The 26,776-nt window shown below is 41.7% G+C and overlaps 1 protein-coding gene across 2 annotated transcripts in view; it reads right to left on the reverse strand.

Annotated features, from left to right (window-relative positions):
* Positions 1-4,457: 4,457 nt before the first annotated feature.
* PRKAA1 (protein kinase AMP-activated catalytic subunit alpha 1) overlaps positions 4,458-26,776 on the reverse strand; it is a 31,194-nt gene continuing 8,875 nt past the window's right edge. The window contains exons 1-9 of one of the 2 annotated variants that reach the window (XM_090037988.1): positions 26,512-26,650; positions 25,406-25,547; positions 23,979-24,072; positions 21,737-21,881; positions 19,306-19,393; positions 16,344-16,568; positions 11,521-12,007; positions 10,499-10,625; positions 4,458-7,877 (exon numbers count right to left, since the gene is read on the reverse strand). In XM_090037988.1, the coding sequence (XP_089894114.1) occupies positions 7,645-7,877; positions 10,499-10,625; positions 11,521-12,007; positions 16,344-16,568; positions 19,306-19,393; positions 21,737-21,881; positions 23,979-24,072; positions 25,406-25,547; positions 26,512-26,557 (1,587 nt within the window). In that variant the 5' untranslated portion in view covers positions 26,558-26,650 and the 3' untranslated portion in view covers positions 4,458-7,644. Of the gene's footprint in view, positions 7,878-10,498; positions 10,626-11,520; positions 12,008-16,343; positions 16,569-19,305; positions 19,394-21,736; positions 21,882-23,978; positions 24,073-25,405; positions 25,548-26,511; positions 26,651-26,776 lie in introns of those variants that run through there. The other variant, XM_090037987.1, reaches the window with a different exon arrangement.

Consider the following 26,776-nt stretch of genomic DNA (forward strand, 5'->3'; position numbering starts at 1 on the left):
AAAGGGCGCCCCGGCCTTCAGCTCCCAGCATGACGCGCGGCCCTCGCCGTGGCGCCGCAGGGGCTCCTGGAAGTTGTAGGCTTCTGGGCCCGCAGCGCCCCTCCGGCCCAGCCCGCGGCGGGGGCTAGTCTGGTTGGAGCTAGGCCGTGGACGCCGCCTCAGTCGTACTCTTTTCCTCCCGCCGCGGTCGCATGAGGTGTTGCCAGGCGTGCGCTGGTCATCAACGCTTGTACGATCAGTAACAGGGGAAGTATTCAAGATGCACCACGGATGTAGGTGGTAGCCGTCTTGGTCTGAGACCAGAAGAAACACAAAACTGAACCGAGACTTCTAGAGCCTTCCATTTCTTTTAGTCTTGAACCAACACGGCTACCAGAGACATTCCTGAAACATGCCGAATTTTAGCCCATTTTGGATTTTAAACCTCATTGGTGAACAGCAAAGATTTCTACACCTTCCTGCCACCTGACACCACTAGGGAAGCAATCCTGCCTTCTCTGCTCATCAAAGAGCAACTTGCAAAGACACTACTCTTATGGACATGGCTTCCTCTGTGCAAAAATGAAATTTTATTTCCTACCTACGTATGGGGACTTCTTACCATCTTTAAATTTTCCCTAAGCCTGATGAAGGCCCATGAGAGCCAGAAAGCTTGCATAAAAAAGATCTTTTGGGGGGGAATTTCTTAGCTTATCTAATAAAAGATATATCATCTCTGAACCAAGAGGTCTGGCATTTTGCATTGCAAGATGTACCAAGTATCCCAGTGGTAGCCAGAGGCAGAATCAGAACGTGTGGGAGAGGTGATATCTTTTATTAGACCAACTAGATTTCTGCAAAAAACTAAAAATAAATAATAAGCTTTAATTGCAAGCTCTCGGGCACAAGCAACCTTCAGGCATAGCAGAAAAGATTGTAAAAGTTCTGTTCTACCCAGGAGAACCTTTACAGGCCTGTAATTAAATAAATTTTTTTGCAAAAATCTAGTTCGTCTAATAAAGGATGATATCATCTCTATCACAAGCTCTGATTCCAAAATGTACCATAATTTTTGAAGCAGCCCATTGATGCAGCATATGCAAAGCCCAAGTCGCTCTCAGATTTGGAGGTTTGCTGTCAGCATTCTTACAACTGCCTCAAAATAAAAAAAATGCTGCAACTTTTACCTGGCTCTCATTCATGCACTGGCAACTTACAATGATCAATGGAAATAAGACTTATTTGCATATTTTTTCAGTGTATGATTATATTTGCTGAAAAAACTATTTTGACCTTCCAATACAATAATTTCATATTTAAGACCTGGCAACACTGAGGCAGCACTTAACTATAGGGACTGGATCCAATACATGTTACTGCACACAGTGCTGACAGTGTATTTAAATCCTTAAACAATGCTGATGGGGAGGCTTCTCCAACACACTTAATCAAAAAGTTAGAGAGTTAAGAAGTAGCGCATTACGGTTTGCTTTCAAAGACTCACCCAAATAGCCTCAGAACCACCAAATAATGGGCAGAAGCATCGCAGCAGTTACAACAAGGGACTCCTGTTAAATAAAAAATTGAGGCACAGTTCTATAAATCACTGGGCTACAAGGTGAACATTTACTTGCACTGCAATAATTTTATTTATCACCGTGTAAAAACAAAAAATTCAATGAAATCTAGCATACACTCAGTGTAACATGGTAAGAACTGTGGTCAGGAGGGCCTATAATTTGATGCACCTGTATTTAGGGCCCAAGAACATGGCAAGAGAAAAGAAAAAAGTCCTTTTAGTAATGGAAAGTAGTTTAATCTGATTTAGAATAAGGGCGAGATGTAAGTGAACTAGCTATTACTAAACTAGGAAATAAAGAACAAGAGATGCATTAGAAAAACTGAAACCACCAGTCAATCAGTCATTAGCGCGCAATACCTCGGCTGGAGAACGTGGGCTTCGTTTCCTCTGGGCTTGATGCTGCAGTTCTTGAAGGAAAGTAGACATTTCTCAGGGTTTGGAAAGTGCTTTAAGATTATACAGCATGATATAGTACATGACTTTGCAGTTTCTGAACTCACCCAAATGTTTATCATTCAAGAGCAAGCAGTACAGCTTCCACCCTAAGAACCACATTTCCCAACATTAACTAAAACAGCTGTTCTAGGAAATATAAATACATGGCAAAATTTTAAAAAAATCTGTATTCAAATTAAGTAAAAAAAAAAAAACCCCACACATATAAAAACCACATTCTCTACAAGTTCAATAATATTTGAAAAATTCTCCTTCTGACAAGCTGTTAGTATATAGTTTGAAGATCTCCAACCTCAAGACTTTTCATGAAAAAAGATACATAGTTTATCTTATTCTTGATTAGATAACTGAGACATTCTTTTCTAATTTGTCCCTTTCACAATGTATGTCATTACAAAGTGCAATTGGAATTTATTACACAGGCCTCACAAAAACTTACCTCATTTACTGCCTAGTACTGCTGGATGGAGCAATATAGTGCAAACAAGCTCTTCAAAAAGGTAGCTCTCCACACTACGAAGTCTAATGATTCTCACTCAGATTATGGGCTGTTGCTCATTAGCCACTGGCAGAGTACTCCCAGGTTGTCCATAAATCACTCCTGCCACAGCCTGGCTGTAATCCAGTTCAGAATACTTTTCTGGGGTTTCTAGAAACCAACTACACAGGACACTTTTCTGAATACCAGGCATTATTATTGCTGGGGAGTCTTGTAATTGGCTCATATTTCCATTGTATAAATTTAAATGAACATTTGAAAGTAACACAGTGAACTTGAAGTGATATCAGACCATCAGAGTGACGTGAAAAATTTAGAGCAGCATCCTAACGTTCTGCAGCCAAGGAAAGAAGAAATTACAAGCAGGTAGGTAATTAAGTAAATGTAAAGTACAGGTGTTTCAGGAATCAGATTTTGCAGTAAGGACAAGGGGTCTGTTAGAGGACCTCAACTTGAATAAATATCCCACTCTATAGAGCACATGAAAATATCAGGAACATTAATAATCTCCACCTCTCACCTTCACTGTTCTTTTTACCAAACTGTAGTTCAATTTGCATCTTGCTGTGGTATAGCATAATTCTGACCCTAATCCGTGATGCCATTAAAATACCTGTGCCACCACTCTACAGCAGCTCTCTACAAGTCTATTAACCCACTTTAAACCATTAGCCAAATGATGGAAGCAACAAGACAGTGTTAAAGGTTTATTATCCAACTAACTGTATGGGGAGGGGTGGGGGAAAGCTCTCAGCAACAGTACCACTACCTGTACCCATCTTCAACCACTCTCTCTATACTGTAATATAGCCAAAGCAGTACTAAACCCATCAACTCATCCCCTGCCACAGAAGTAGGGCACCAATTTATCTGAAAAAACAGTAACAGAGCAACATCATTCTAAAGTTGCTAACCGTACCATGTGCAGATTTTCTTCACAGGCTGACCATTGTGTTAAGACCATCACAAATTATTCCTTTGGCCTTAAATTATTAACCTAGAACAACTGGAGTGCCATGCATGGTAGAATACTGCAATTCAAACCCAGCACAGTGCAAGTCCTTAATATCTATCTAAGTTAGGGCTGCAACCTAAATGAACCACTCCCAATGGGTAATGGAGAGGGATGGCAAGACAGAGAACAGGTCCTCAGCTTTGTTATAATTTTCTTGACATTAAAGAAAATGTTGCCGTCTCAATCTGTCAATGTTTATCACACATGGAAATTAAGGTTGCATTTACACTGAGCTACTTTAAGTACCGGAAGGACCCAAACCACAGAAGTACAGCGCTCTGTATGAATTAGTTTACATCTAGAGTTAACGTCAAGAAACAAGAAGAGCTACTTAAGCTAAACAGTCTTAGGACTACCGATAGGCAAAAACTGGCTATAAACTACATTAAAATTTAGGCTGGAAACCAGAAGACCATTTCTAAGCAACAGACCAGCAATGTTCTGCAATTGCCTGGCAATCAGGAGAGTGGGGTTTGAACAACTTAGAACCCCCCAAAAAGGGACACACACGACTGTCTGCAGAAAAGTCCCTTCCAATCTTAAGTTTTTGCTTGCACATTTTTTACACCCTACACTTATAAATTGGGCCTATTTAATAAAAATTGATCACCCTACTCATGGCACAAGAATAGTTAGAGGCGGTGATTAATCATTAGCACTGAATAATCAGGACTAAAGATCATTTGGTCTCAAGCCAAGTTTTACAGCAACGTAAAGTTATGGTAGTGTTAGCCAACTGCTGAGCTTCTGAAGTTAGTGACATTTATAAAAATAAGTTTAGTATTTAAAAAGGTACATTTGAAATCTACATGTACTACCAAAAAGAGTACAATGGGATTTATGGGTCACCCACCGTCCTGCTTTTCTACCACCTCTGTCTATATTTTAGCTATCTTTCTGGATTTGAAATAAATTTAGTAATCCGCTTTAGGTTAGCATATGAAGTTTATATACAGACACAAGACAAGTAGCATGCACACAATTCTGAAACAAGGTTGAGTATTTTATATTTAGTAACATAGCTTTATCTTTTGAAAGTTAAAAAGTCATACATACAATTATAACAAGCATTTTCCATTCAGTATTGCCAAAAATTGCAATAGGAAGTAGGCACATCTTTTTGTGAGAAGAAAGCATCCATTTCTTACAACACACAGTAGTAATTAACTGACAAAATAAAATTCTAAAGTCTGTATTCAAACACTTGTCATGACATATGTGAAAGTTAACTTGATATATTGCACCACCAAGATGGATTTATACCCCTTATTAATGAAGTTACACTGCACATGGACAGTCAGATGTAACCATGTCTTATGAACAGTTACAATACAAACGCATGGTCCTTCAAGGGACTCCAGCTGGAGCAAGCTTGGGAAAAAATAAGCACTCAACCAGTTTAATAATCCCTTTGCTATTGTGGAAAATGTTGGAGTACCCTCCCCTTCAAAGCTCCTCTTCATTTTGCAGTGAATTCTCTCTCACAACCTATTGGCAGATACTAGCAAATGTTTCAAGAACTTCATTTTGACTTCATTGCAAGATCACTAAGATCTAAAATGTGTGTGTGGTTATGCAGATTAATGAAATTTTGCAAGAAACAAATTAATTACAGTCCCATTTCTCCCACCCCCAGCCAGTATAAAATCTGCACTTGAGAAAACTTTTGGCCATCAAAACTGATTCATCATTTCAATAACGTTTACTTTATTTAAAACTATGTATACAGTATATTTCTGCCAGGAACTTATTTTAACCTCCAGATACCAAGACAAAGTAAAAACATGGTTGCCTTAAAGCTTAAGAGGGCTGAAAAAAGTATAAAAATGTAAAAGTCAATTTGCACCCTGATCCCTTAACATGCGTGTTCAGCACTACAAAATATTTGCAATCAGGAGTCTATATTTTTTAGAAAGTTTAATTTTAGTATATTTTCAAGAGATATTTTAACTAATCCCAAATAGATTTCAAAAGAAGAAATACTGTAATAAAAAAAAGAAACTGTGTGTTTGTATCGCATAAGTGCAATGTTTAACAATTTGAAAATTAAAAAAAAAGCGTAACAAAAAGGGATCACAATAAGTTAATGAAGAAGTGCATCACAACCAATACTTTTTTTTTTTTAAAAAAGGCTTTTAAGAAGTAGGTTTAGCTATTGGTCCCCCTCCCGAGCTAAACATCTGTTACAAAAATCTCAACTGTAGAAATGCTTCATTTTAACACTAAAGTAAAATCTTTCATTTTGGGACAAAGTCCTTGTAATGCAGGATTACAACACTGTGTGACACTATCTTGAAGACAGGAAAACAGAAGTTGTACCTACTTATTGGACAGACCGTACAACTCCCAGATTCATAATGCAAATTTAGCAGATCCTAGATTTAAAACAGGTGCATGGTTTCTTCCAAGTCAGTATATATTAGCAACACTTAAATCTGCTTCTGGCCAAGATTGTATCATATTTATTTAGCAGTTCACAGTAGGCAAAACCCTAAATCCACTGAAGTCACTGACAATGTTACCGTAAGCTTCAGCTGAGTCAATATTTCACACTATATATTAATTTTTTCATTGACCATAGTGGCTTTAACGAGGGAATCTTTTTGGGACTGAAGATCTCGTGGATTTCATTTTTACAATTCTGAAATGCGAGATTAAATATTTTTTCTGGAATACACAAATACTGTTTTACACTTAAAACTGTCATAGCTAGATGATGGAGAAAAGCAGTAAGTGCTTCCAACTGCAGATGAGACATGCTTAAAAAATGCTTCCATTATGTGCATATGTTGATTGCCCTAACTTAAGAGTCAATTCTTTTCTGAAACACTGCTCAAGTTTAGAAGCACTAGCTTGTTTGTTAGTGCCCACTACAATCATGCCTATATTTCTGACATGGGAATCTCAGTTGAATACTAGCAATCAAGTCTATATACTTTTATCTGCATGAATCAGATATGTTTCAGTTTAAATAAGACTTAACTGCACTGTCAACTTTAGGATCTCTCAATTAAAATGTCAAGATGTGCTATAAAAAGTTATTTGAGCATCCTGGTCTAGATAAAACAGCTTCAACAGCAAAGTGAAACCTATACAATATATGCCAACTCATCAATTTTATAAAGAACTAGGTCTAGGAAGTATTAAACACTGATCATTTGAACTCCAGTGCAAAATTCTGAAAAAATCATATGCTAACCTGTGGTGCATGCTCTTTACCATGCACATGGCTCTAATAAACAAAATCGCTCGGCCTGTAACAGCACTTTTGGAGCTGCTGCACCGCTGCTACACTTAAAACTACTAGTTAACCTGCACAGATCATAAACCCAGTGGAAAGAGTCATCTTCTGTGGAACTGTTCTACAGGCATTAACTAGCTGAGACGTCATCCCCCTTCCTTCCCCCCCAACTGCATGAGGAGAGCACTCTGTTCTACTGACATTATGCAGCCCATATTACTTCACCCAGTGCTTACAAAGTATTTAAATCCTTAAGAAATGCCAACTGGTTGGATTCTCCAACACACTTATCAAAATCTGAGAGTTAAGAAGTAGTATGTTATAATTTGCTTTAGGCTGTTCTGGGTGAATAGTTTATTTACTGCCAAATAAGCTGGATCAATACCACAGCAGCTTAAATATTACTGCTCTTAAAATAACTGAACAGTTCATACTGATAAAAATCGAGGCACAGTTATAGATTGTGACCAATAAGTCACTTTGATAGGTCATAGGGTTAAGAGGTGAACATTTACTTACACTGCAAAAAAAATATGTATCACCAGCATAAAGACAAAAAAAAAATCTGCATGGTTCAATAAAAAGTTCTATGAATTCTAGTGTGCACTCAATGTAAAATGTTAAGGACTCTGCCAAAAGGGCCTATAATTTATTGTACCTGTATTTACTACTGGACAGTGAACAATCATAATTCACTTCAACTTTAGTGTGTTGCAGGTCTAACTGCCCATAATCATGTTTCAGTTCCTGTGCAAATCGCATTATGTGGCTAGGTTTTTCAGCGCCTTAATTTAACTTGATTATAATTGGAAGCATTTGACTATGATTTAGGCATGCTTATTGCTGTAAAAGAAATAAGCCAATCTTTAAAATTATTGTGCAAGTATTTTAATAAGATTTGCACACATCTCAAAAAATTCTATTGTATGACTTCCTGGTCTTGGAGTCAAGTCAGATGTAGAAGAGTCAAGTGAAGAGGTCACTGATGAGGTACTGGACATATCTACAGACTTTCCTTGTGCATCAACATCTGAAGATCTATAGTTGCTCACTGAGCCTGATCTCTGTGGAGTTGTAGTCCCAGACTTTGTTTCAGTAATTTCATCTAAAAAGAAAAAAAAACAAAAAAAAACAAACACACACCTAGATGAAAAACTTTACAATGGCAAATTGGTCATTAAAAAATACCCCATGAAACCCAAAGGTCCATCCAAGAGTCCCTGCAAGGTAATCCTGATTTCTACTATTATTCACACAATATACTTAAGCAGACTTAGCACTTCTAAATATGCACACGTTAACAGGATTAAGAATTTGGCATTTGACTAACCCAGGCACAACCATCCTCCAGAGAGAGCTGAAGAAACAAAAGGTATTACCTTTAACCATGTCTTCAGATATTTATTTCACAGTCAGAACATTGCACGGTTATAGTTCAACAAGGTAACAGGAAGTATAAGAGTAACAGGGTACTTGAAGGCAGACTCTAAGGGCTACCTTAGTTTTGCAGAGTGTTGCTTCTACCCCTGGTCTAATGATTAGCCATTCTATAGTGTAACCCCACTTTACACCCCACACATTTTTGTGTATTTCTTGGACAAACCCCATTCCCAGCCTTCACATGTATACACTCTGTAGTAGTCACACAGACATCACCCCTCTTCCAAAGCCAAGTTATTTGCAGTTATTCTCCTTTTGCAGCATCATTCCCACTCCCCTAAAATTCAACTTCTTATTTTCTCTCTGGTCCCAAAAACTCATAACAAGCATTGTAAAATGGAACCACCTCCAAGCCTGATGACCACAATCAGGGAGCTCAACTCATGAATATGTATAGCTAAGACATTAACCTAAACACAGCTAAGTTATATACCAGCTGAAGACCTGAATGTACACTCTGTATGAGCTTAGCCAATGTAAAGAATTCAGCTGTTACTAAATACATGCCCATATAGTCTATTAGTAGCCATTTTAGTAACAGCAGACAGAACTACAATGTACATCTGTGAGCTGCAGAGTATGAGTCAATTTACATGTTACATGCATGCTTAGGGGCAACCAACATGGGTTCATCAGTGGCAGGTCCTGTCAGACCAACCTGGTGGCCTTTTACGATCAGATCACCAGATCATTAGATGCAGGGGTAGCAGTGGATATAGTCTTCCTGGACTTCCGGAAGGCTTTTGACACCGTCTCTCACCCCATTCTCATTAAAAAACTGGGGGGCTGTGGTGTAGACACCCACACAGTCAAATGGGTCGCCAACTGGCTGGAGGGCCGCACCCAGAGGGTGGTAGTGGATGGGTCCTTCTTAACCTGGAAGGATGTGGGCAGTGGGGTCCCCCAGGGCTCGGTCCTTGGGCCCGCACTGTTCAACATCTTCATGAGTGATTTGGACGAGGGGGTAAAGAGCACCCTGTTCAAATTTGCTGATGACACTAAGATGTGGGGGGATGTGGGCACACTGGAAGGATGCAACAGGCTACAATCAGACCTAGACAGGTTACAAGGGTGGGCGGATGAGAACAGGATGGGTTTCAACACAGACAAGTGCAAGGTGATGCACCTCGGGAGGAACAACCAGCACCATACCTACAGGTTGGGGAACTCCCCTCTTGTCAGCACAGAGGCGGAAAAGGATCTTGGGGTCATCATTGACTCCAAGATGAACATGGGCCGGCAGTGTGGGGAGGCAGTTAGGAAGGCCAACCGCACCCTGTCATGCATCCACAGATGCATCTCGAGCAGGTCCAAAGAGGTGATCCTCCCCCTCTATGTGGCACTGGTCAGGCCGCAGTTGGAGTATTGCGTCCAGTTCTGGGCACCACACTTCAAGAGGGATGTCGACAGCATGGAGAGGGTCCAGAGGAGTGCCACTCGTATGATCAGGGGGCAGCAGGGCAGGCAGTATGAGGAGAGGCTACAGGACCTGAACCTGTTCAGCCTCCAAAAGAGAAGGCTGAGGGGGGATCTTGTGGCCTGTTATAAACTAGTCAGGGGGGATCAGCAGGCACTGGGGGAGTCCCTGTTCCCCTGAGCACTGCCAGGAGTGACCAGGAATAACGGTCACAAGCTGGCAGAGGGTAGGTTTAGGTTAGATATCAGGAGGCGCTACTTCACGGTCAGGGCGGCTAGGGTCTGGAACCAACTTCCAAGAGAGGTGGTGCAGGCTCCTACCCTGGGGGTGTTTAAGAGGAGGTTAGATGAACATCTTGCCGGGGTCGTTTGACCCCAGTATTCTTTCCTGCCATGGCAGGGGGTCGGACTAGATGATCTGCTCAGGTCCCTTCCGACCCTAGAAACTATGAAACTACATGCTTAACTCTGTCAGGCTGCATCTTCCCGAGAAAGAGCATCAGAACTCACGGTTCAGGTGATATTTTTTATTAGACCAACTAGGGTTAACCCTAGTTACAAACTTTAGTTAAAATCCTAGGAGGCAGCAAAGCAGTGTGCAGTTTTCACAAGTTGCCAAGTAGAAGGTTAAAATCAGACTCCCTGCCCTCCTCCCAAATCTCTCTATACCTGTTAACTCATACGAAGACATGGCCTCAAGTTTCTAAATTTACTGCCATTCAAACTGCATTTCAGATTGATGTTTATATTCAAAAAGGCAGAAATTGGGCACTAGGTTTCTCAGTACTTTTATAGTATTTTATATTTATTCATTCATTCAATTTCATTTATTTACTTATTTAGTTATGTATTTCTCCTCGCCTCACGTACCATCAATACTACGGAAGTCCAGTAAGTATGTCCTACTGTCCACTTGGTATAGCTGTAGACTCATTTTGGAATACGTGCTAGTCACTGGATTCTTCCTTCGAACCCGTAAGTAGTATGGATTTACAACCTAGTTATAAAATGCAAATAAAAGTTAATTTCCATTGTAATTTTAAGGACAGTGATAAAAATGTATGCAGCATTTTATTGTCTTAATGGAGCAACCAAGTTATTTAGTCCTTCTTTCAAGTTTAGCTGGGCTGACAAAACCCTTGCTGACAGACATCCATCATCTTCCTGAACATTGGTTAAACCAGGGGTGTCAAACTCACCCCATGCCCCAGGCTGGATCTGAACCACAGAAAAAGCAGTGGCTGTAGCAGCAGTGGTTAGATGAGACATATAGTTGTGGGACAAGTAGGAACAAGGCAAGCAGGGCTGTTAGCACAACCTTCGCTCATGCCCCTGCCAGCAATGATCATCTCCAACAGTACCCCTAGCCATACCTCCAAATTCCTTGGCCCACCAGTAGGTCAGATGGAATAGGTTCAAGGGCCAGATGTTTGACATCCTTGAGCTAAGGCAACAAGAAGCACCTCCAAAAGAACTGCATATACAAAGGGGATTTTGCCAATACACATATTTGTCAGCTGGGCTATTTGTGTACATCAAGCTATAAATTTAAGAAATTAAACAACTGTTCACTAGGGCACCCTTGGGGCAGACCAGGACCAATGGATATAAAAACTGCTGGAAGGCTGCTTCAGACTCAGTACCAGGAAAAACTCCTTCACAGTCAGGATGCCCAGACTGTGGAATAAACTCTCTCCAGAGGTGGTGCAGTCACCTACCCTGGAGGTTTTCAAGAGGAGACTGGACAGTCACCTTGCTGGGGTCACTTGACCCCAGTTGTCTTTCTGCCTAGAGAAAGGGGGCTGGATCCAATGATCTGCGAGGTCTCTTCCAGCTCCTAACAATCTGAATCTATGAAAATGATCCACCAGAAACCCCTTGCCACCCCTCACCTTCCATTCATAATCCAGCTGTTTAATTGCACGACAAACTTCTGCCATGATGTCATTTGGTCGACTTTGGCTCCGAATTCCCAAGTGCCACTTCGCTCTTCTTACACCCTGGTGTTTTGATTTTTGTGGATTTAGCTCATCAAGTGTGTGGCGAGGACGAGGCGTTTCAGCTACTAGAAATGGCACTCTTTCCGGATGAGGACGAGACAAATGGTGATCATCAAGAAAAGAATCTGGTGGGCTTGTAGCCAAGTAGAAGTCTTTGGCCTCATTCATTATTCTTCTGTTATCTATAATGAGGTGATAAGCAACTGCTAAAGGGTCCTGGTGATTTCGGCTATATAGACAACTTAACACCTCCTCTTCTGCACATTCAAACTTCTCACACACTTCTTTTAAGGCTTCATCATCAATCATGGTGGAGCTGTATGATGGGTCTTCAGGAAAGAGGTACTTGGGAAGCTCGTGCTTAAACCACTCATGCTCCCTAGATATAAAAAAAATACAGATGTTTAAATAAAAACAGACATCTCATTTGAAGGGCTCCTCAGCTGATCCAGACTAAAAACTTGGGACAAGAGAGGAAGAGCACAGCTCAGCACTTTATCCACACAGCCCTTCCAAGTTGCACTGCTATTGCTCTGCCAGAAAGTGGCCAGGGACAGCACACAGCCTGGCAGTCTTGTTCCTGGGATGACTGAGGATAACTTGAATGAGCTGTGATTAACTTAGGCACACACAACACTGTCCCAAGATAGTGTTACTACATTCTCTCCCCACCACGTTTTTTGTATATGTGTCTAAAGTAAGGCAATAGACTTCATAGAATCCCTGGGGGGGAAAAAAAGCTTTTCCCCTCAAAAATGCAACATCTTTTTATACTGGAAGCTGTACAGATTTAAACCAATGTTTTCACTAAAAAAAAATCCTCACAAACAAATAGGGGGCTTTATTAGTAGTATGAGATCTAATACTAATATATTGGAATTAAGTATTTTTAGGTCTCTGCAAAAAAAAGAAGTTGCAAGTGTCAGGATAACATGGTAGGCATGCTACAATACTTACCTGAATCCAAGACAAGGTTTCACCCCTTCTCCCCCAATCACAATGTAGGAGGCAGGGGGGGAAAAAAGCACTCTCAGATTTGAGAAATAGGCAGCAGCTCAGCTCCAGCCCCAAAGCCAGAGCTGCAGGCTCTGCAGCTCCTCTGTGCTGTCCTGCTGGGCAGCCCAGGGGCAACAGTGACAGCAGTGGAGCCACAGGGAAGCCCAGCGCAAGCTGTGCAGCTGCTGTACAAAGCATTGGGCAGTGGTGAGGTGGAGGGGTTGCTTTTACCCCACGCCGAGCACACTTCTGCCTCACCAGCACTGCTGTTGCTGCAGATGTTCAGCATGACCAAGCAAGTCTGGAACAGGCATGGAGTGGGGTGGGGCTGCACACAGGTCCCTACCCGCATACCCGTGAGGATGGGACAAGGGCAGCAGTAGCTAGAAGAATCTGCCGCTGGCTGGGCTGCCTAGGAAGGCAATCCAGCTGCGGAGCTGCCCCAGCCCCACTGTGTGTCTAGGGGGTGGCAGGACACGTCAGTGGGACAGTGCCTGGGCCAGGTGGGACTGGAGGACCTGCTGTGGGCGAGACTAAGTCCCTTTGTGGGCTGGATTTGGCCCATGGGCCCTATTTTGCCCACCCCTGTGCTAGATGAAGAACAATTTAGCAAGCGATATAGCATGACATTGACAGAGAAGAAAAAAAGTTCCCCAAAATGACTGCAATTTGTAGTTAATTCTACAACTATGATTAAAATACACATTCATCAGCAAAGCTACCTTTCAGGAACATAAAAAGGTGAAATACCCAACTACCACACAGCCATACCAGGAAGAAGGCAGAGCAAGAATAGATCTTAAGTGTAGGTTCATTTACGCCAATAAGAATGCATTTCTGTTAATATAGACTATTATTTCACTTGCAGGAGGTAGTATTGTTACACCAATCCAGTCCACCTTATCAAGCCAGGTGTACACCATAAAGTTATGCTGACTAGGAGGAGCATGAAAAGATGATACCCCTAATCTTTGCAAGCAAAACCCTGGTGCAGATCAGTTAAGTCAAAAGAAAATGGCTTCTTTTGCTTTATTCTGTCATTCAGGAAAAAAGCTGTAATGATGTTAACAGAGGGAAAAAAAAAAAAAACCACCATTCTCTGTGGGCATATGCTGCATCACCACTCAAGGGTACCAACACAGTAACAACAGCAGAGGCTCTTTAATACTGATGAGTCCTCAGGATATCTACATCCGCACTAGGTTTCAGGCAGATGTCGGAAAGTGTTCCAAGTGAAGAAAAGGCCCGAGACAGAAAAGAAAGCACTGGTTCCTTTGAGTAATTTAAAATTTATCTAGCCAGTTGCGCCATACAAGGAAAGGATGCTGAGCCTGTGATTAAGGCATCTGCTTTGGCATAAGATCTAGCTCCCACCATTAGAGACTTCTGACATCTTCATCACACCACTTGCCAAGTATGCCCTACACAAGCATCAACAAGGCTTAGTTGTCCATAAAGCTATCTTGAAATCTGAGGGAAGAATCCTAGAATAAACACTAACATGAGATTTGTGTCTCCTATTCCACCATCAGTTTACAGCAGAAAATTCTGCAACAATCATGGGCACTTTATCTTGACCTCCAAATGTCGTCAGAAGTGTGGTTTGAGGAAAAACTACAATTTAAAAATTCAAAATGTATCTGCTCTTCAAGGAATGCCAGCTAGCAGAGTTTATACATTCCTTTTTTGGAACTCTTCTTCTAAGATGTAGGGAAAAGCTTTCTCCCAACTAATTTATTACAAAAACCCAAGCTCATCCAGTTCTAACCCTGAAACAGCAAACACCTTATTTTGTACTTCTTTCTCTACTCCCCACTATCTTCCAACACAACCTGCTGCCTTGAGTTGGGGCACTTTTCTTAAACATTTACCTAAAAAATATTTAGCTAAAAGCAGGACTGGTAACTAAAACACATTTTGGCATCAATGTTAAAAATTAAAATAAAAAAGTGGAAATAAAATTGTCAATTCATTCACAGAGCTTAAATGCTTTAACATTAAAAACAAGCTTTTAAACCAAACAGTCATTAAGTTCTATCAACTTCCTTATATTTCTGAAATCCTAAATACATTTACTTTCATCTTCCAGAAAACAAAATATTTATGCTAACAAGAAGTGGTGGGTGCAGTCTTAGTTATAAAATACTTTACACCATTAAATGAGGATTTAACGGTCTTTAAAAGTTAAACTAAAACATTAAAAATCAACATTAAATCATAAATTAACTTGAGAACTTGCATAATTACCCTGTATGTTTTTACATTAAGCCTCCATAAAGATTTTGCCACTGAGAACCAGAATTGACAATTTAGAACAAGAAACTGCAGGAGTTCATATATTAAGGCAAACTGAATGGCTTAAGCATTTTTATGAGATTTTAGTTCTATGGATTTCTATTAGGAGCCATCTAGGGATATAAATATTGTTTTACAAAATATTCAATTTAACCTCCTCCAATTATAGCAGTTAAAGTAAACAATTAACCAACACAGCAGCTCAGACAGCTGCTTGTTGCTGGGAACCGCTCCCAGGGGACCCTTTGACAGGCGCAGTGGCAAGCCCAGCCAGACAATATAGGCCAGTGAAGGCTGAAGGGGAGAGCACCCATGAACAAGCAGCCAATTGCTTAACTGATGACAAGTCATTAGGCTACCAGCTGTTTTCCTCTTAGACCATGGGTACTAGCCCCCTTCCCTAGGCCTGTGGGAAGTACTCAATTTGGATTCAGCCTGTTCAGAGGAGAGTGATTCGATCTGGTGATTCAAATCACTGTCCCTATTCAAGTTTGGCCAAATTGGAATAGGAGATTCGTTGATTTGGATCCGCCAGAGAAAAGCAGGCCCAGCCAGGCGGCTGCAGGTTCTCCCATGGCTCCTCTAGTTGTGCCTGCCTCTCTCCTGGTGGATAGAGCCATAGGAGAAGCCCTACATGGCTGCCCTGCCCGGCCCCATCCCCTGCCCAGCCCCAGCATCCCAGCAATTAAAGAAAAAAAAGAAAGCCCTGCTGCAGCAGCAGCGATCAGGGCTTCTGAGGGCTCGTGGCAGCGCCCCCTGGCACAGCATGAGGCAATGGGGGGCAGCAGGGATGCCCGGCCCCGCTTCCCTGCGCGTGTGTTGTGTACCGTCTGGGAGCTGGGGCAGCTCCAGCAGTCAGCTGGAGCCTGGCACCACTCAGCCCCAGCTCCCAGACAGCGTGCTGTCCCCATACCTTGGGGCAGTTGCCATGCCAGTGCCAGACTGTAGGGGCAATCTCTGCTGCCCCCCACCATGTGGGGGCGTTCTGTCATGAGCAACCACAGGCCATGATCACTGCTGCTGCAGCTGATAAGTGCAGAGCTTTTTTTTTTTTTTTTTTTTTTTTAAATAGCTCGGAGGCTGGGGCCAGGCAGGGTAGCCATGGGGACCTTTTAACGGGTCTCCCAATTCGATCGTAAATGCGACCACTGAACTGAGCCAAACCTTCGAATTGAAAATCGGCAACCAAAGCTTTGCACGGCCCTACCCTTCATCCCTCCTGCCCTCTAGTTCCTGCTGGGGCACCATGAGGCTTCCTTTCTCCCCTTCCCTACTGCACCGGCCCCAGGCCCCAAGCTAAATGATAACTAGTAAGCTAGCCAGTTATCACTGCACTCATCAGTTAAACAATTAATCCTTTAACCTTTCACATCCCTAGAGCCATCGTTGTAGCATCTGAGACAAGACATCAGCTAGTGTTTTACCTAATATCTCTCACTGTAGCTCTCTTCATGGGATCCACTTGCAGCATGTGTTTCAAAAGGCTAATCACAGACGGATTCAGGTACTGAGGGGTATAAAAGATACCATCACATATCTTCTTAAAAAGCGTTGGCACATGATCATCATCAAATGGAAGGGTTCCACACAAGAGAGCATAGAGAATAACCCCACTGCTCCAAATATCTACTTCTGGACCTGCATACAATCTGGAAAAAGTCAGCTATTAGTAATTTATATGAATGTGATATATTTACATGCAGTTAGTGTAAATAAGCTGCCAAAAAAGCAATATCATAGGAGTACAGGGTAACTAATTTTGAGACGCAGCAGTATAACTCAGTTCAAGTCATGTACTTGCTGAGCAATTCAATATCCTCTTGTTCACTGTGGACAGGAAGGGAGGCTGCTAAAGCACAGCAGAATCTTCAAGATGAAGAAATCTCAACCCATAGGTCATGACCCAGAAGTGGACCACAAGAATATATAAAAGGGTTGTGAACTAGCTTTAAAAATGGATTCTCTTTTAAAGAGAAACAACATGGGAAGCTGTGGCTTTTCCCTTGCAGGCTGCGAGTGTTCCAGCCAGCAAGGGCTGCCTGGGCTCCCCCCCATATCCCAAACGCACTGGGAGGCTGGAGGCAGTGGATCAGGAGTGAGGGGCACTGGGTCAAGACCCCCAGCAGTTCCCAAACTGTGGGTTATGACCTCAAATTGGGTCGCAACATCAGTGGATGGGGTCATGCTGAGGAAGTTTGGGAAGCACTGTTCTAGACAAATGTAACAATTGCATTAGAACAGAGTCCTGTTACCATGTATATGCTTCTACAGCAATAGAAGAGTAGGGCGAAAGAATTCAGCACAACTTCAGCCAGTTAAACCAGGGGTGGGTAACACATGGCTTGTGAGCCAGAAGCAATCATTTGATCCAACTTGCAGACACCATCTTCAACAGAGTTCAGCTGTGGGTAGCAGTAGTGGCCACAGAAGCTCTGGCTATGCTGCCCTGGTGAGAAGCAGCAGTGACAGCTGGGTCCTGAAGAGGTTACTGACCACTGAACTAAAAACTGAGCTGTGTCACTATAAGAGCATGCAGTTCCATAGTTCCATCCTAACAGCTGATGTATACTCCCTAGCAGCAACACCTCCTGCAATCTGCATGTGGACAAAGTTACATACGTCCACAGCCTCATTCTTAGTTCCCATGAATAAGCTACCTAAATAATAAGGCACACAGTACAAGCCTGAAGGGACAAGCCATACTGCTAAATCAAGCAGATGAATGCAGTGATGCACGTATTTAAGCAAACTTACTGCCATATCATGATATATGGGAAAAGATAAATCTCCAAAACTGGAAATTAAGGGTTTAGTGCAGGTAAACAGAGAAGTCTCCAGGCTTCTCTGTCACATTTACTTATTGTTGAATGTAAGCCAGCATTATAATTCTTAAAGCTGTGAAGTGGAAACTACTGAGTGCCCGGGGCAGCTTCTACCTTAGCTCTGGGATCAAGATACCTATATGCAAGTAAAGCAATATTTGGCTTTAAAAGAATGCAGATGTTCACACCATTATTAAACATTATAGCACTCTTCTGCCTGAAATTCTTTTTTCTCATTAGTTAAAAGAGTTCTACTTCCAAAATTTTCATTAATGAACAATCAGATAGATCACATTGGGAATTCTGTTAAGTGAAAGCTTATTTACTACAGTACATTTTGGCCACACCAATTTGGTGTTGACAACACCACAAACTAGGGGTGCACAAATAGAGACTTTTGGGGCCAACAGTTGATATTTAAGGAGGCATATTGGCCAATACCGATCTGATTTCCGATACGAGCTGCCTCCAGCTGGTAATTCCGGTGGGGTGGAAGGGGAGGGGAAGGGAAAGGGCATGCGGGGTCAGATCAACACATGGTGAGGGGGAACAGGTGCAGGCACTGCCCAGGCAGGGCAGGGGGCCAGAGATGCAACTTGTCGGGGGTGGAGCATATGCCCCCCAGATCTACATCGGGCAGGCTGCAAATCAGGGCTGTGCAGGGCTCTTCTCAGCAGGGACTGGGCTCGGAGCGGGCGCCAGAGGCACTGGGAAGATGCTGCATCTACCCTAAATTACACCACTGCTGCCAGTCACAGCCCTAGCTCTTTCTGGCAAATGGGTGGAGGCAGGGTGTTGAGCCAGGGCTGCACCAGGCAGCTGGCAGTGGAGCAGCAGCAAAATCTGGGGTGAATGTAGCATCCACCCAATGCTGCTGGCACCTGCTCCAAGCCCAGCCCCCCACTGAGAAGAGCCCCGCACAGCCTTGACTGCAGCCCGCTACACCCTGCACAGATTGAGGGGGCACACACCCCCCCACCACGGTGCAAGCAGCAGTGGGAGCTGCTCCCTGCACCTCCCCCACTAGCTGTGGCTCCACACTCCTTCCCCGACCTGAGCAGCACCTGCCCCTTCCCTTACCACGGGGGGCACCGATCTGCCCCGCAGCACACCCCTTCCCTTCCCTTCCACCACACTGGACTTACCAGCTGGAGGCAACTCTCCATGCTGCCAGCTATGCTTCTCGTTGCTGAGTACTGTGCTGCAACTGTGTGCCGCACAGGCATTTATTGGCCAAATTAATCAGCCTCTTTGGGCTGATATCCAATATAGCCAGTTTTCTTTATAATGGTACCAATCTGATATTGGACCGATGTATCAGTGCACCTCTATCATGTACAACCTGAAATTTAGCTTTCATGAAACTGAAACACTTCAGAAGCCACAAGAATCCTATAGGGTTATAAAAACCTGATTTCTGAATATCAAAGGCCACTTCAGAGGCTACATTATCAAACTATTTATTAGCTTCCTTTTTTTTTAATTTAGTGTTCACAGCAAGTTCGTCACCCATGCACCACTGACCCAAATACATGTATACGTTATCCAATAAAAGGAATATTACCTTCCTGAAATTACTTCTGGTGCAGCATAGTTAGGAGAACCACAACTTGTCCGTAAAAATTCTCCATCTGACATCATATTTGATAGACCTGAAAGTGTACAAAAGCAGATACTAAAAGAAAATTCAGAGAGCAAAAATTATTTCACATTTTGTGCAAACATGCTAAAAATAGCCACTAGCGCCAACAGGAATAACAATTTTTACATAGTCTGTTGTCAAAGTATTTCAGTATTTACAAGCAACTGTACTTCATACTTTTTTCTCTAAAGTACTAGTATACAAATTTTGTATGCATTTTACCCAACATTGGCAAGACTGATATTAAAGAGTCAGAATACATCCATGGTCTAGGAATGCCGGATAGCATACATTCATTCCAAGATGCAGTAAGATTGGTATTTTGGGGGTCACAGAGCCAAGAGGCTACTTCATTCATTAACAGGATAAAACAATTTTAAAAGCATAATTGTTCCCAAAGACTTTTACTAAAAAGATAGATAATGGGACAGTTCACAAATAGCTTCTACAGGAATACATACAAGATTCAATGGAAACTCTTTACAGAACATTAGAGAAACTACATCTCAGAAATTAAGATGGACCCTCTCTCCCAATACTCACTGAGCGAGGTGTCAACTAATTCTTTGGAACTGAACGTCCTCGCAATGGCTTACTGAACTGAATTATTTCAATACCGCTTCTTGCGCATTGGATGTGGTAGAAGACGGTGCCTCATCTAGCCTTCACCATTTATTACGTAGGGAGTAAGTTTCTGTGCAACTCTTCTTGCTTTCTAGCAGGTATGTATATTAATTAATTCTTAGAATAGCTTTTTAATATTACATTTGGTTTTACTGTAATGTAATTAGTCTCATCTCATCCAAGAACATTCTGCATAAGTGTAGTAATCCCTTTGAAAGAATGAATAAGATTCCCAATCCCCAGTGTACTTGACCATCATACCTCTGAAATAATTGAGTACTCAGCATCACCTAGCACCTTTCATCAGAGATCTCAAAGCACTTTACAAAGGCAGGTATTATCCACTATGCCTACAAGAGAAATATTACGACTATGTAGCAGTCTAGATACCTTTCTATGCTTATATGGCAAGAAGTATTCCTATAATGCTGGCCATCCCAAGAAAAACTTCCAGTCTTTCTGCACCTATAGTTCCTGCTACTCTACAGCAAGTGAAGACAAAAACTAATACGACTTTCCTAACCTTGGATAAATTCAACAATGTATTGCAAGATCAAGGTTGCTAAAAAGTTTGTTCTTCATTTTTTCAGGAATCTTAAGCATGAATTCAATGTTCTTCCAAACGTATCAGATCTTAACTTTAAACTGTAAACTTGTATTTGCAATTTCATGTGGAAAGTGTACTAAATAAATGTTCTAAGATACCATTTAACTAGTGATGTGGTCCCTATAAATCGGTTAAACTTCCTTTACACTGTACTTCCCCAACATAATCATTACAACAAATGGGAGAACATTTGTGGTTTTTTTATTTTTTATTTTTTTTACACAAGCAGACAAACAGCCATAGAAATTAGTCAACTCAAATGGCAACCTTCAGAAAAAAAAAAGGGAGTCATGGATAACTAAAGTACTGCATTTCATCTAGAACAGAAATACTGTTCTGCAAGGCCAGGCTAACTGTCAATTTCTGCTCAGCCACAAGAGACATTTGACTTAAAAGATGGCTTATATGGAAAGGGAATGCTCCACTAAGCAATGTTTGCATTTTTTTCCCCTACAAATACATTATTAGGTCCTTCTACCACAGGGGCGGGCAATTATTTTGGGCAGAAGGCCAATTACTGAGTTTTGGCAAGCTGTCAAGAGCTGCATGGGTAGCCCCGCCCATTGGCAGGTGTCCTGCCCCCCAGTCACCATCCTATGACAAGTCCCACTCCCCAACCCCTGACCTTTGCCACCAGAAGTCCATCCTTCTGCCCCCAGAAGTACTCTTTTCAGGAAGGGGTTTTGCCATCCCAGAACCAGAAACATACCAAATTATACTGTAAAGTGATCATCAACAGCATTCATTAATTTGACTTCAAAAAATGTTTTTATCCTGATTTACATGGGTTTGTATAATGCATATAGGGGTGATCACACAATAGCTTAAAATGAAGTCTTATACTTGTATATTGTGTGGGGATGGATATAGGTTTGTGACTCCACCCAGCTCCAACAGGGAGCCAGGGCAAATAAGTATTAATTTTACTATATATTTTAGGTGCTCCATGGGCCAGATAGAATGGCCTGGCAGGCTGGATCCAGCCCATGGGCTGTATTTTGCCTGTCCCTCTTTTGCCATGTCCATCACCATGGTATACAAGTACCTGAAAGTTTTCTGCATTTACAGACAGTAATGCTTTGGAGGTTATTCAAATGTTGTGTTTAGAATAAAAATGCTCACCAAAATCAGCTATCTTGGCATTCATGTGTGCATCAAGCAGTACATTTTCAGGTTTCAGATCTCTATGTACTACCATATGTCTGTGGCAATAATCCACACCAGAAAGGATTTGCTGGAACAGACGTCTACTCTCCTTCTCATCAAGCTAAAAAAAGGAAACAAATGAAAAAGACTAATACATCCAGTATTTTTCTAGGAGCAGCAAGGCATTTTTATTTTATACAATTGCAAGTACATCCGAGTTAATGAACACAAAGTTATGCATAAATATGTTACAGACTGGATGCCATTTTGCTCCAACACTAGCCATGGTCTCAGTTTCAGTGGTTGAGACAATATTAGAACCTAGTACTGATGTTCCCAAGCTCGAATGCTTTCAACAGAACTTACACTTAAAATGTTATTCTTTGAATCAATTATAAGAAGTGTGATTCATTGCGTCAGAGTCAAAACTTGAGGTCTCAAGTCAGTTTCAAAAGCATATACAGAACTACCATCTTTTTAGGGCTCAAATATTTCATATTTTACTTCATATAGCAAGGGCATTTGGTATATAGAGCTTCACTAAACATCAGGAGACTCAGATTTGAATGGACCAAGACCTTCGGAAGATTTTGCAAGAGTGGTTAGAGTGCATCAGTAGGCTTGACTATAACAACCATGTTGGTATCACACGTTGTTCAGGTAAGACGCAAATTCTGAATCAAAGAACTAATTACGTTAAAAGTTCCGTTAACCAGCACCTTACAAGCCTGCATGCTCTATTACTGTAGAGCTTTTACTGTAGTCAAAACCTTCTAAGTGGAGTGAAAGAGGGAACCCCTTACCCTGTTACTGGAAAACTAGACAGCCAGCAGGATCAGCGAGGGCCATTAGAAGGACAGTTTGTGTGGCCCAGCCAGAGGCAGCTGGCAGGGCTGGGGCTAAGAAGCAGCCCTTGTGTTTAGGCCAGCTAACAGGCCAGGATGGCTAGAAAGGTCAGTGTCCAGGAAACAAATAGGCTTTCCCTCATGCAGGAGGAACAGTACAGCCTTGACCATAGATAGGGCAGGATGGTCTCTGCCAGAGAAAGGGACTGAACCTATACCATAAGTAGCCCCAAAAGGGAAGTGAGTTCACTTGTTGAGTCCCTTTTTATTTTGTGATAGACTACCGGTGGACCAGATGTGTCTAGAAGGGGAAACAAGGAGGCCACTTTTGGGTGCCAGAAGGGCACATGCTGTTTTTGAACCCTGCTAGGGACCAGGATCAAGAAACAGACAAGCAGAAGCTTAGAAGTGTTAAAACCTGAACCTAGAAAAGGTGATAGACATGGGTTAAGGCTCAGAAGGCTAGGGCCAGTGCCCAAGAGGAGTAAGAACAGAGCCAGGTGCCCCCAAAAGAGGCAAAGCTGGGCCTGGGGCACAGAGCCCTAGAGGGACAGGAAATGGGCCAGCAGCCCAAAGCCTGAAAAGGGGCAAAACATGGATTGGAGCCCAGAAGCCAGGTACACCACAGTGGGCCTACCCCAGCGGTTCCCAAACTCTGACAGATTGCACAGCATCTAATTTAAAATGATACAACCTTAAGAACCATCAGCAAATCTGTCTTATAAAGTAACCACAATAAAACTGTTAATGCATATCACTGACAGATTGGGAACCGCTGGCCTAGGCTACGGGGGTCAGCTAGAGGAAAGAGGCAGAGGCCAGACATTGTATTGGGGGCAAGGTGCCCATGGGAACAGCTACCTGCTAACATCTGCAAAACATGGGTATGCCTATAAAGGGTAGGAGGCTACAAATAGGGCACATGTTGCCATGGGGGCTAGGAGTGCAGACAGACTAAGAGGGCCCACTTAGCACCAGGGGCAGGGCTGGACACAGTGGGGTATAAGAAAGACCCACTGGCCAAACAGAAAGGGTCCTGCTCAGGGATGCTGGGGCAGATTCCTTTTTCATGTTCAAGCTACTCCAATAAAGGAGTAGCAGGGAAGGGAACAGAAAAGACAACCCAAGAGCTGGAGCAGAGCAGGAGCCACACAGCTACCAGGGAGCATCATGCTGGTCCTGCTACATGGAGGCTGGGGGGGAAGCGGATAGTTCACAACTATTAATTTTAAACTGAAGGACTACATCTGAACATGTGCACGTGTGTACACTCTCTCTCTCTCCTCCCCCACTATTTAAACAGGACAAGCACTAGACAGGCATTTATAAACAAAAAAAAGCACACTTTATAGAAGTTTGGGAATTCCTCTTACCCTTCCATTTTTACAAATATAATCAAACAATTCTCCACCTGAAACATATTCCATCACCATGAAGATGTCAGTTGGTGTGCTGATGACCTGGTACCTGGTAAAACAACATGTTATTAATACACTCAACACAGAATATAAAATATGAGCCGTATTGAAAACAAAATCTAATCATTATACCTTATAACTAAGTATTTAATAAGTCTGTGTACTTCCATTGAGTAAATAAGACCAATGTTCTAAGTTTCATTTTTGTCTTCAGTGTTCCAGCTGAGGAATAATGAAGGATGAAGAGGGAATGTTTTTCAGCCCATCTTCACTGCAGAGTTAATTTGGGATCTTTCATGTTGTCCCTAATCCAGTTTGTCAGCCAAAAACCTCTTACCAAGATGTAATGGTGTTTTATCTAGCGAAACAAGCTGGCCTAACCTAGAGTATAAACCAGACCCCAAGTCCTTCTAGTACCTAGGCTGGGAAACCTCCCTCTAGAGAACGTGTATGCAAACTAAGCAACCTGAACTCACCAATGTTTGTTTTCCCACAATTCACTAGGAAAGAATTGGAACAGCTTAGTTTACTGCAAAGCTAAGAACCAGAGAATATAACATGAGAAGTTGTGACATCATCAGTGAGTGAGAGCAACACTCAGCATGCATACAGTCAAATAGATGCGACTGAGAATGACTCTGCATTGCAACTGCTCATGACAGAGCTAGAATTTAATCAAGGTTGAGTTACCCTGCAGTGAAGATGTGCCCTTTTAGGAATTTTTTCCTCTATACACCAAATCAACTATTAAAAGAAGTTATAGAACCCAGGATCAAAGCAACTACCAAAGAGCAAGCCCACATTTGGGAATGCACCAGTGTTCACTGATTGAAGTGAAACTAGGAAAGAGGGTGGAACACAAACTGGACCTCCTCAGAGAAGTTATTCATTTCACAACCCTGAAATTATTCACTGCCAGCTGACAAACAGGAAAATAATTTTCAAATAACCACTTAAGAACATGAAGTAGTAGCTGAGTACAAGTAGGTTGTTAAGGAGAAAAATGTTAGCAAATATAAAACAACTCAGCTACTGAACATGAGCACCCCGATGATTTTGCTATTTCTTAGATCTCTGCTCATCTCCCCTTCAGAAAAAAACTAGTTGCCTGAAGATATTCTGAAGAAAGCACACTGAAAAAAATCCAACATACATGAATTAGACTGCTGAAAATAAAAATACGCATTTTTTGACAGCAGTCCTATTCATGTATGTTGGATTTTCCTTCACCTACTCAAATAAAATATATTATACTTTACCTTTAAAGCTTGGTAGTTTCCATAATAACTGTTCCAGATTTTTTTAAAAAAGAGAGAGACAAAAGACTTATTGCTTTTTTAAACAATCATGAAAACAAAAACAAACAAACGAAAAAAACTTACAATTTAATTATATGCGGATGTCTAAAAAGCTTGAGATTCTGAATCTCTCTGCGGATTTTTCCTACTACATCAAGGCTGCGAATCTTTTGTCGATTTAAAATCTTCACTGCCACTTTGTGTCCTGTTAACTCATGTTTTCCAACTGCAAGAGAGGGAGAAAAAGTTAGGCTCATCCACTGCACTATGGAAAATAAACCTAATTTTACCTTTTTCAATAAAATAGGTTTACAAAGCACCCTGACAAAATCAAGTTGTTTTACCACTTCCAATTATTTTTTATCCTGTTATTTATATATTCTTATCCTGTACTTCCAGTGCAGCATCGTAAGTCAGACTGCAAGTACAAGAAAACATCTTTATCCCTAGTATAGACTCCTTAACCAGGAATGGTCTTGCAAGCAACCTCACTTTGTTGCTAGAATACAAGGAATATACTCAAGTGAAAAAAGGGTATTTTGGATCCGAGTGGGCTCTGCAAGTCATCTCAAGTTCATAATTTTCATTAGCTACCTAACCTTTTCTGGGCCCAACACAAGCCTGCTCTCCACATACTTCAAAAACATTCTTTTATCAATAAATTTTCAGTTTCACTCTACTCACTCCCCCACCAAGGAACTATCTACTTAATGCTCCATCGGCCACTACACTACACTTAAGCTTTCAATCACTGTTTACATTTGACATGTCACATTGATTTAACTGCACTTGAAACAATTGGCCCCCACAAAACTTTAAAACATCCCACTACTTGTGTGGTTTGCCCTGCAATCATGAATAGCACTGTACCAAAGAACTGCTAGTTTCTTTCACATCTAAAGACTGCTAAGTAACAGGAGCAGAAGCACCTCTTGCCAGAGATTAAAGAGAATAAATTAAGGGTGTAATTTATAAGAGACCACAATACCAAATCTTTTCAGCCTCATCTCATTTTAATCCATTTATCAAAATGAAAGCCTCCTGTAATACAAGAATATGAAAATCAAGTGCTAAAACTTTCTTAATGGCCTTTTATTTTACTGTACTGATCAGTCCTGAGCTAAATCTCTTCTACTTAAAGCTTTCCAACAATTGTGGATCTTTCCAACTATCTACAAGCGGCTACATACCTTTACCCAGCTCCAACTCTCCCTGTAGATCAAGTAGCAATTCCATATCGCAATTCAACTGAAAGCACCATGCTACTGAATTTTTGTAGTGCCTCTGCAGCCATAGGCTGTCTCCCCACTACCTCAGCAGCACTCCTCCTGTCCAAGAGCCACCAAATTTATCAATTAATAATTAAAAAAGGGGGGTGGAGATCATTAAAAATAGTTTTCTATTTAATATCACTTAAGTAACATTTTTAAACAAGCATGTTAAAAATTAAATATA

Source organism: Crocodylus siamensis, chromosome 3 (genome assembly GCF_052110815.1).
Source record: "Crocodylus siamensis isolate JL-2025a chromosome 3, ASM5211081v1, whole genome shotgun sequence".
NCBI classification, from domain to species: domain Eukaryota; kingdom Metazoa; phylum Chordata; order Crocodylia; family Crocodylidae; genus Crocodylus; species Crocodylus siamensis.